Source organism: Erithacus rubecula (genome assembly GCF_903797595.1).
Source record: "Erithacus rubecula genome assembly, chromosome: 28".
NCBI lineage: Eukaryota > Metazoa > Chordata > Aves > Passeriformes > Muscicapidae > Erithacus > Erithacus rubecula.
This window is the reverse complement of record NC_136680.1, coordinates 3,577,149-3,588,532: the sequence shown is the minus strand read 5'-3', so window position 1 is coordinate 3,588,532 and position 11,384 is coordinate 3,577,149. Positions and strand designations below refer to the sequence as shown.

Sequence of the window (11,384 nt, the reverse complement as noted above, 5' to 3'; positions counted from 1 at the left end):
TCCACTTGGGACAGCCTCAGCAATCCTCTCGACCTCAGCAGAAAGTTCCAGCATAAAGGTTTCAGCCACCACTCCCATCCAATCCAGCCCCGCTGAGACATCCACTCTTTCCGTGGTCACCACTCAAGCCACAGATACAACTGCGACCTCTGCAGTCCCTGCACAAACATCCTCCTCTTCTCCTGGGACAAGCCCAATTTCTGCCACCACCTCTTCTCTTACCAAGAGCTCTACCCTGGAGAGCAGTTCACCAGCTCTCAAAACAAGTACAGGCATCACCACTACATCAGAGACAACCTCAACTTCTGCTGCTGCGTCAACATCAACCTCTGAGCCCAGCATTGGGCTTACCATCATGACAACAGAGTTCTCCACCTTGGCTGCACAGTCCACATCGCGACGCGTGTCGACAGCTCCAGCCTCTTCCACTAGAGGAGACATATCTCCATTGGAGACAACTTCTACTGTCCTCTCAACAGCAGAACAAACCTCCAAACTGAAGACTTCACCTGCCACTACAACGCAATCCATGCCCACTGAGAGTCCCATGCGTGAGCAGGACACCGCTGCAGCAACAGAGGCAACATCCACCGCCACCACCACGGTCGTTGCAAAAACGGCATCCTCTGCTCCTGTGACAAGATCAACTTCTGCCGCCAGTTCTGTTCATCTCCCGACCTCTAGTCTAGAGATCACTTCCCCAAATCTCAGCACTGTTTCACTCACCGCCAGCACTGTCTTTCACACAGCCTCCACAGCAGCTAGTCTGGCCACATCCCCACCTCAGTCCACCACTCTCTCAACCACTGTGTCCACCAGCACCAGCACGGCAGAAGGCACCACCTCTGCTGTGCAGACCCCATCTAAGCCTGGGTCTATGGCTTCAGCCTCATCAGCTGGGATAGAAACGTCTCCGCCTGTGACATCCTCAACAATTCTGTCGACCACAATGGAAAGCTCCAGGATAAAGTCTTCAGCCACCACTTCCAATTCCCTTCCAGCTGGAACATCCCTTGTTGACTATGTCCACATTCCAGTGACAGAGAAAAGGGCCGCCAGCACCACAGTCATTGCTCCAACGGTGTCCTCTTCCCCTGGGACAAGACCCAATTCTGCCACCAGGTCTTCTCATCCTGTAAGCTCTACAGTGGAGATCACTTCCTCAACTCTCAGTACAGCTACACCCACTGACAGTAGTGTTCTTCACTCAGCCTCCAGAGCAGCTGCTCAGGCCACATCACCCATTGAGCCCACCACTGTGTCAACCACTGTGTCCTCCACCACCAGCATGGAGGAAGGCACAACGTCAACAGTACAGTCCCCATCTCAGCCTGGGTCTATGGCTTCAGTCTCATCAGCTCGGACAGAGACATCTCTACATGTGACAGCCTCAACAATGCTCTTGACTTCAGCAGAAAGCTCCAGCATAAAGGCTTCATTCACCACTGCCATCCAATCCAGATCCGCTGAGACATCCACTCCCTACCTGTTCACCACTGAAACCACAGATACAACTGCAACCTCTGCGGTCCCTGCACAAACATCCTCCGGTTTTGCTGGGACAAGCCCAAATTCTGACACCACCTCTTCTCTTACTGAGAGCTCTACCATGGAGAGCAGTTCACCAGCTCTCAGTACAAGTACAGGCATCACCACTGTGTCAGAGACAACCTCAACTTCTGCTGCTACTTCAACCTCTGAGCCCAGCACTGGACCCACCTCTATGACAATGGATTTCTCCACCTCATCTGCACAGTCCACATCGCGCCAAGAGTCGACGGCTACAGTCTCTTCCACTGGAGAAGACACATCTCCATTGGAGACAACCTCCACTGTCCTCTCAACAGCAGAACAAACCTCCAAACTGAAGACTTCAGCTGCCACTACAACGCAATCCATGCCCACTGAGAGTCCCATGCATGAGCAGGTTACCACTGCAACAACAGAGGCAACATCCACTGCCACCACCACGGTCCTTTTACCAACGGCGTCCTCTATTCCTGGGAAAAGACCAATTTCTGCCACCAGTTCTGCTCGTCCTCCAAGCTCTACTCTGGGCATCCTACTTCTCCCAGCTTTAGCACTGTTTCACCCACCACAAAAACTGTCATTCAACACATCCTCCAGAGCAGCTGCTGAGGCCACATCCCCCGCAGAGTCCACCACTGTGTCAACCCCTGTGTCGACCAGCACCAGCAGGCAAGAAGGCACCATCTCAGGCTGTGCAGTCCCCATTTCAGCCAGGCTCTCCGGCTTCAGACTCAACAGCTGGTGACAGGAGACCTCTCCACTTGTGACAGCCTCAACAATCCTCTTGACCTCAGCAGAAAGCTCCAGCATAAAGGCTTCAGCCACCACTCCCATCCAATCCAGCCCCGCTGAATCATCCACTCTTTCCGCGGTCACGACTCAAGCCACAGATACAACTGCGACCTCTGCAGTCGCTGCACAAACATCCTCCGCTTCTGCTGGGACAAGCCCAACTTCTGCCACCACCTCTTCTCTTACTGAGAGCGTGACCCTGGAGAGCAGTTCACCAGCTCTCAGCACAAGTACAGGCTTCACGACAGCGTCAGAGACAACCTCAAGTTCTGCTGCTACGTCAACCTCTGAGCCCAGTACTGGGCCCACCTTTATGACAACGAAATTCTCCACCTCAGCTGCACAGTCCACATCGCGACGTGTGTCGACAGCTCCAGCCTCTTCTTCTAGAGCAGAGACATCTCCATTGGAGAAAACCTCCACTGTCCTCTCGACAACAGAACATACCTCCAAACTGAAGACTTCACCTGCCACTACAATGCAATCCATGCCCACTGAGAGTCCCATGCGTGAGCAGGTTACCACTGCAATAACTGAGGCAACATCCACCGCCACCACCACGGTTCTTGCAAAAATGGCATCCTCTGCTCCTGGGACAAGAGCAACTTCTGCCACCAGTTCTGTTCATCCTCCAAGCTCTAGTCTAGAGATCACTTCCCCAACTCTCAGCACTGTTTCACCCACCGCCAACACTGTCCTTCACACAGCCTCCACAGTTTCTGCTCAGGCCACATCAGCTGTTGAGTCCACCACTGTGTCCACTAGCAGCAGCACAGCAGAAGGAAGCACCTCGGTTGTGCAGTCTCCATCTGAGCCTGGGTCTACAGCTTCAGCCTTTTCAGGTTGGCTCACCAGTTCTCGTCCTGTGACAACCTCAATACCTTTTCCTTCCCAAAGTGACAGTGTGGTAATATCGGGTGTTATGACTTCCCACCAAGTTCTTTCCACCCTTCGTCCCTTCAACACAGAGACATCTCGTACATCTTTTCTTGATGTCAGCAGCACAACTCATTTGGAAACAACAGGAACATCGTATAGTACTCCTGATGTGAAACAAAGTAAGTTGTATAGCACTGTGCTATCCTATAAATTTTGTTTAATTTTTGTTTATTATGTATGAACCTTAATAAACCTTTTTTTTATTTCTTCCAAAGGACCATTGTAATTAATTATGGCCTTCTTAATATATTTTTTAAATATCTCCTTCTTGTTGAAGTCAAGGGTGTATCATATGCAATATGACTCTTGTATTTTATATTATTTTTTATTTGCTAACCATTTTGTTTCTTTTTACATCTGTCTAACCTTTGTATAGTGCACTAACAATTCCAAGTAAAATTCAGAAAATTCCAAAGGGGATTTTTTTTCTCTGGTGCAAATTCATAGTTATCAATATTGGACTATGAAGTATTGCACTGGAAAAATATTTGGATATAATAATAAGATAATTGCGTAACAAATGTATTTACCTATACATTCCTGTGTTATTCCCTAATGTCTGTTTAAATCAAAATGAAAGGAATCTTAACATATGTATTTTAAAAGGAAATGTAAGCATTCATAACACAGACTAACAGTAAAAGCCTCATATAATTGAAGAGAGAACAAAGACAAAAAGAGGCCTGGATTGGTAACACCATGGCTGCAGGACTGATCGATGAACTCTATGATTGTGCATCCAGAGCCACTTAGCCCATGTCATTCCACATCTGTCCTTCTTTCAGCTCCAACCCATCCAAGAACAACACCTGCTGCCCTGGAGCGTTTCACCGTCAACTTCACCATCACCAACCTCCCCTACTCTTCTGACCTGGACAATCCTGACTCAGCCAAGTTCAGAGCTACACAAAGGGTTATGAACACTCTGGTAAGTGGATCAGCAGTAGGAAATTGTCTTGCCCTCCCTGGGTCCTGTACACTTAGAGGGAGAGCAGTGAGATTTCCATGGCTTAATTGGGAAAACTTTTATGTTGGCAGATCGACCGCCTGCTGAAGGGAAGCAGCATTGGCCCTGTTTTCCAAGGATGTGAGACAACTGGCTTCAGGTATGAGTTGCCCTCCTGTGTGCCTTTAGGTGCTCTTCCTTACTTAAAGGGACCAGTTATGGCTATGTTGTCTGTTTTTATGGAGGAAGGATATTCTCCATCCTTTCCGGGATTTCTTTCTGTTGTGTCTCACTGCAATATCTTCCCTTTACTTGATGCACTCCCCTCCCATTCAAATCTTTGGTGGGTGAAGGCCCAATCCAAGTTGACTCCAAAGTTCTTCCAGCCCCTCTTTTTCGTGAATATGCAGAGGCTCTTAGTGAAGGTGGAGAGCCCTGTCTGGCCACCAAAAACACACTCAAATTTTGGGAAGGCAAAGCTATCGGTCCCATTCCACAGTGTCCTGGGCAATTTCAAGATGAAGGCTCAAGAGGAAATCTTGCAGAGCAGGGTGCTCAGGGAGGTCCCTGTGTTTTGCAGGCCGGGCAGTCACAGGGATGAGACCCGGGTGGACGCCGTGTGCACCTACAGCAAGGAGCCCTGGGCTGCACCTCTGGACAGGGTGGGGCTGTACCACGAAGTGAGCAACAAGACCAGAGGCATCACCCAGCTGGGCCCCTACAGCCTGGACAAGGACAGCCTCTACGTCAACGGTGACTGGCGCTGCTCCCTCGGCCTCCTCTGCTCTCCATGGCAGCCCTGCCCCAGTGCTGCCCCTTGCCCTCATCCAGTCCCTGACCCTCTGTCTCTCTCTTTCCTCAGGATACAACGAGCAGCCAGTGCTGACCAGTGAGTACCTTGCAGCTGTGGGATGGCATGAGAATGCAGCATCTCACACTGGTCTGCTCTGTGGGAGGTTATGCTGGGTGATGGGGCTTGAGACCCTGGGCACATGGGAAGCATTACTGCCATGCACCTAAAGTGGAAAGTTGTCAAGGGGCCTTTGTTTGTCCATCCCGAGCCCTGACACTCTTGCTCTTTCACTTTGTGCCACCCCTCTGCCTCCTCCAGCTCCCACCCCTCCAACAACAACAACAGCTGCTGCCCTGGAGCCTTTCACCGTCAACTTCACCATCACCAACCTTCGCTACACTTCTGACCTGGACAATCCTGACTCGGCCAAGTTCAGAGCTACAAGAAGGGTTATGAACACTCTGGTGAGTGCATCATCACTTTGACGTATTCACCTTGGAGAGGGGTCTGAAAAATGGTCATGATTTAACCGGGAGACCTTTTGTGTTGGCAGCTCAACCGCCTGCTGAAGGAAAGCAGCATCGGCACTGCTTTCCAAGGATGTGAGACAACAGACTTCAGGTATGGGTTACACCTCACAGTCTCTTTGCAATATCTTCACTTATAGAAGGCCACCATTATCTTGCAGATTAACTTGTGTTACGGAGAGATCCTTCCTATGAAATGCCCTACTGCCCCAAAAAATTCTTCCTGAAACTTCCCTCTAGGAGATACTCATCCCTTGCTGCACACTTATCTTGAGGAGGTGAAGGCCAAACTCCTCCATGACGCTCAAGTTCTTTTAGGCCCCTTGCCCTTGAACAGGCCTGTGGTATAAGTGAAGGTCGGCAACAGTGCCTGGAAACCAACCACATACATTTTGGGGAGGCAGAGCTTCTGTTCCCAGGCAGTGATGGCCACATTAGTTGCCAAGTTATGCTCTGAGAGGAGAATGTGCAGAGCAGGGTGCTCATGGAGGTTCCTGTGTTTTGCAGGCCGGGCAGTCACAGGGACGAGACCCAGGTGGACGCCGTGTGCACCTACAGCAAGGAGCCCTGGGCTGCACCTCTGGACAGGGTGGGGCTGTACCACGAAGTGAGCAACAAGACCAGAGGCATCACCCAGCTGGGCCCCTACAGCCTGGACAAGGACAGCCTCTACGTCAACGGTGACCGGCGCTGCTCCCTCGGCCTCCTCTGCTTTCCATGGCAGCAGCCCTGCCCCAGTGCTGCCCCTTGCCCTCATCCAGCCCCTGACCCTCTGTCTCTCTCTTTCCTCAGGATACAACGAGCAGCCAGTGCTGACCAGTGAGTACCTTGCAGCAGTGGGATGGCATGGGAATGCAGCAAGTGTGTCACACTGGTCTGCTCTGTGGGAGGTTTTGCTTGGTGCTGTTGCATGACATCCCGGGGACATGGGGAGCCTACCTGTGGCCATGCAGAGGAAAGCTTGCAAGGGACCTCTGTTTTTCCATTGCAAGCCCTGACACTCGCCCTTTAAACTTGTCACTCCCCTTCTGTGCTTCTTGCAGCTCCCACCCTTCCAGCAACAACAACAGCTGCTGCCCTGGAGCGTTTCACCGTCAACTTCACCATCACCAACCTCCGCTACACTTCTGACCTGGACAATCCTGACTCGGCCAAGTTCAGAGCTACAAGAAGGGTTATGAACACTCTGGTAAGTGGATGATTACTTGGAAATTTTCTTGCCCCCACTGTGCTGATCAGCCTGGAGAGAGTGCAGAGGGCTGGCCATGGCTGAACTGGGAAACCTCTTCTCTTGGCAGCTTGACCGCCTGCTGAAGGGAAGCAGCATTGCTCCTGATTTCCATGGATGTGAAACAACTGGCTTCAGGTATGGGTTGCGCGTATTTGTCCCTTTCCAAGGCCCTTGCTCACATAACAAATCTGAGCCTCGGCTGGAAGACACTCATGTTCTCCTACTTCCCAGATGCAGGCTCTTCCTATTAATGATGTCCTGCTCCAGGATGTTCTCCCTGATGCCACTTCCTCTTAATTGTCCCCCCTCTAAGCCTGTAATCTCATTTTGGTCTAGGCTAAGAATATTTAGACAACATGATAATATTTTTTAAGTCTTTCCAGACACTCTTCTTAATCATGTATCTCAGAGCATTAGTGAAGATGAAGAGCAGGATCTGGCTGTTAAATAGACACATACTTTGGGAAGGCAGACTTAGTAATTCAAGTTGCAAATGGCAATAGAAGCACCAATACCCAGCCATGAGTAGAGAATGTGCAGAGCAGGGTGCTCAGGGAGGTCCCTGTGTTTTGCAGGCCGGGCAGTCACAGGGACGAGACCCGGGTGGACGCCGTGTGCACCTACAGCAAGGAGCCCTGGGCTGCACCTCTGGACAGGGTGGGGCTGTACCACGAAGTGAGCAACAAGACCAGAGGCATCACCCAGCTGGGCCCCTACAGCCTGGACAAAGACAGCCTCTACGTCAACGGTGACCGGCGCTGCTCCCTCGGCCTCCTCTGCTCTCCATGGCAGCAGCCCTGCCCCAGTGCTGCCCCTTACCCTCATCCAGCCCCTGACCCTCTGTCTCTCTCTTTCCTCAGGATACAACGAGCAGCCAGTGCTGACCAGTGAGTACCTTGCAGCAGTGGGATGGCATGGGAATGCAGCAAGTGTGTCACACTGGTCTGCTCTGTGGGAGGTTATGCTTGGTGCTGTTGCATGAGACCCTCAGGATATGGGGAGCCTTCCTGTGACCACGTAGAGGAAAGCTTGCAAGGGACCTCTGTTTATCCATTGCAAGCCCTGACACTCGCCCTTTAAACTTGTCACTCCCCTTCTGTGCTTCTTGCAGCTCCCACCCTTCCAGCAACAACAGCTGCTGCCCAGGAGCGTTTCACCGTCAACTTCACCATCACCAACCTCCGCTACACTTCTGACCTGGACAATCCTGACTCGGCCAAGTTCAGAGCTACAAGAAGGGTTATGAACACTCTGGTAAGTGGATGATTACTTGGAAATTTTCTTGCCCCCACTGTGCTGATCAGCCTGGAGAGAGTGCAGAGGGCTGGCCATGGCTGAACTGGGAAACCTCTTCTCTTGGCAGCTTGACCGCCTGCTGAAGGGAAGCAGCATTGCTCCTGATTTCCATGGATGTGAAACAACTGGCTTCAGGTATGGGTTGCACCCATGTGTCCCTTTGCAATACCTGCACTTCCATAAGGCAACCAGTAACTTACACATTCACTACTGTTATGGAGAGATTCCTCTCATCAATGCACTTCTGCCCCACAAAATTCTTCCTGAAATTTCTCACGTAGAGGTCCCTGTCACGTTCTGCACAGGCATCATGTGCTAGTGAAGGTCCAGGTCCTCAATGACACTCAATTTATTTTAGGCCTGTTCCCCTTGAACTCGCCCATGGTATAAGTGAAGTTCGACAGCAGTGTCCAGAAAACAACCACACACGATTTGGGGAGGCAGAGCTTCCATTCCCAGGCAGTGCTGGCCACAGCATTCACTTCATTAAGGCCTGAGGGGAGAATGTGCAGAGCAGGGTGCTCAGGGAGGTTCCTGTGTTTTGCAGGCAGGGCAGTGACAGGGACGAGACCCGGGTGGACGCCGTGTGCACCTACAGCAAGGAGCCCTGGGCTGCACCTCTGGACAGGGTGGGGCTGTACCACGAAGTGAGCAACAAGACCAGAGGCATCACCCAGCTGGGCCCCTACAGCCTGGACAAGGACAGCCTCTACGTCAACGGTGACTGGCGCTGCTCCCTCAACCTCCTCTGCTCTCCATGGCAGCCCTGCCCCAGGGCTGCCCCTTGCCCTCATCCAGCCCCTGACCCTCTGTCTCTCTCTTTCCTCAGGATACAACGAGCAGCCAGTGCTGACCAGTGAGTACCTTGCAGCAGTGGGATGGGATCATAAGACAGACAGGGCCTGACACTAGAATTCTTTAGGATATTAGAGGTTGGCGGCTCGGGCACGAGATCCTGGGGACATGGGGTGCCTCTCAGCCTTGCCCATGGAGACGAAGGCTGACTGGATGGATCTGCACGCATCCAGTGAGACCTGTAACAATTGATATTTGAGAATTCCTACTTTCCCACCTCTGCTTCTTTTAGTTCCAACACATCCAACGACACCTGCTTCCCTGGAGCGTTTCACCGTCAACTTCACCATCACCAACCTCCCCTACTCTTCTGACCTGGAGAATCCTGCCTCAGCTAAGTTTAGAGCTACTCAAAGGGTTATGAACACTCTGGTAAGTGGACCAGCCCCTGGAAATTGTCTTGCTCTCCCTGGGCACTCTAAACTTGGGCAGTGTCCAGTGAGGTGGCCATGCCCTAACTGGGAAACATTTTACCTTGGCAGCTTGACCGCCTGCTGAAGGGAAGCAGCATTGGCCCTGTTTTCCAAGGATGTGAAACAATAGACTTCAGGTATGAGTGGCCCTCCTGTGTGCCTAGGTAGTCCCATTACTTACATAGAGAGAACCAGTCATGTTCATGTTCTCCCCTTTATCGAGCAACGACATTCTCTGTCCTTCCCAGTATTTTTTCTGAAGAGGCTTTGTCTTCATCTCATCCTCACTTGCTGTACTCTGCCGTTCGGGTGGTGCAGGTCCAATCTGTAGTTCATTCAAAAGTTCTTCAAGGCCCACTCTCTCATGGACATGTCAACAATCTTATTGAAGCCGAAGTAGAGGGTCCAGACAACAAGGGAATAAATTCTTATTTTAGGAAGGCAGAGCTTGCATTCCAACTGTAAAATGACGATGCCAGTTCCAAGAACAGGGCTCAAGAGGGAATCTTGTGGAGCAGGTTGCTCATGGAGGTTCCTGTGTTTTGCAGGCCGGGCAGTGACAGGGACGAGACCCGGGTGGACGCCATGTGCACCTACAGCAAGGAGCCCTGGGCTGCACCTCTGGACAGGGTGGGGCTGTACCACGAAGTGAGCAACAAGACCAGAGGCATCACCCAGCTGGGCCCCTACAGCCTGGACAAGGACAGCCTCTACGTCAACGGTGACTGGCGCTGCTCCCTCGGCCTCCTCTGCTCTCCATGGCAGCAGCCCTGCCCCAGTGCTGCCCCTTACCCTCATCCAGCCCCTGACCCTCTGTCTCTCTCTTTTTTCAGGATACAATGAGCAGCCAGTGCTGACCAGTGAGTACCTTGCAGCAGTGGGATGGCATGGGAATGCAGCAAGTGTGTCACACTGGTCTGCTCTGTGGGAGGTTATGCTTGGTGCTGTTGCATGAGACCCTCAGGATATGGGGAGCCTTCCTGTGACCACGTAGAGGAAAGCTTGCAAGGGACCTCTGTTTATCCATTGCAAGCCCTGACACTCGCCCTTTAAACTTGTCACTCCCCTTCTGTGCTTCTTGCAGCTCCCACCCTTCCAGCAACAACAACAGCTGCTGCCCTGGAGCGTTTCACCGTCAACTTCACCATCACCAACCTCCGCTACACTTCTGACCTGGACAATCCTGACTCGGCCAAGTTCAGAGCTACAAGAAGGGTTATGAACACTCTGGTAAGTGGATGATTACTTGGAAATTTTCTTACCCCACTGTGCTGATCAGCCTGGAGAGAGTGCAGAGGGCTGGCCATGGCTGAACTGGGAAACCTCTTCTCTTGGCAGCTTGACCGCCTGCTGAAGGGAAGCAGCATTGCTCCTGATTTCCATGGATGTGAAACAACTGGCTTCAGGTATGGGTTGCACCCATGTGTCCCTTTGCAATACCTGCACTTCCATAAGGCAACCAGTAACTTACACATTCACTTCTGTTATGGAGAGATCCTTCTCATCAATGCACTTCTGCCCCACAAAATTCTTCCTGAAATTTCTCGCGTAGAGATCCCTGTCACGTTCTGCACAGGCATCATGTGCTAGTGAAGGTCCAGGTCCTCAATGACACTCAATTTATTTTAGGCCTGTTCCCCTTGAACTCGCCCATGGTATAAGTGAAGTTCGACAGCAGTGTCCAGAAAACAACCACACACGATTAGGGGAGGCAGAGCTTCCATTCCCAGGCAGTGCTGGCCACAGCATTCACTTCATTAAGGCCTGAGGGGAGAATGTGCAGAGCAGGGTGCTCAGGGAGGTTCCTGTGTTTTGCAGGCCGGGCAGTGACAGGGACGAGACCCGGGTGGACGCCGTGTGCACCTACAGCAAGGAGCCCTGGGCTGCACCTCTGGACAGGGTGGGGCTGTACCACGAAGTGAGCAACAAGACCAGAGGCATCACCCAGCTGGGCCCCTACAGCCTGGACAAGGACAGCCTCTACGTCAACGGTGACTGGCGCTGCTCCCTCAACCTCCTCTGCTCTCCATGGCAGCCCTGCCCCAGTGCTGCCCCTTGCCCT

General features: G+C 51.9%; 1 protein-coding gene across 1 annotated transcript; it reads left to right on the top strand.

Annotated features, from left to right (window-relative positions):
- Positions 1 to 2,827: 2,827 nt before the first annotated feature.
- Positions 2,828 to 8,551, top strand: LOC306813206 (mucin-16-like; the record flags this gene model as incomplete). The annotated part of the gene is made up of 16 exons (XM_079328414.1): positions 2,828 to 2,831; positions 4,047 to 4,189; positions 4,300 to 4,367; positions 4,788 to 4,960; positions 5,070 to 5,096; positions 5,319 to 5,464; positions 5,554 to 5,621; positions 6,035 to 6,207; positions 6,320 to 6,346; positions 6,571 to 6,716; positions 6,826 to 6,893; positions 7,334 to 7,506; positions 7,619 to 7,645; positions 7,870 to 8,012; positions 8,122 to 8,189; positions 8,413 to 8,551. The coding sequence occupies 16 exons, from the start codon at positions 2,828 to 2,830 to the stop codon at positions 8,549 to 8,551; spliced, it is 1,593 nt and encodes a 530-aa protein (XP_079184540.1).
- Between the last annotated feature and the right edge of the window lie 2,833 nt (positions 8,552 to 11,384).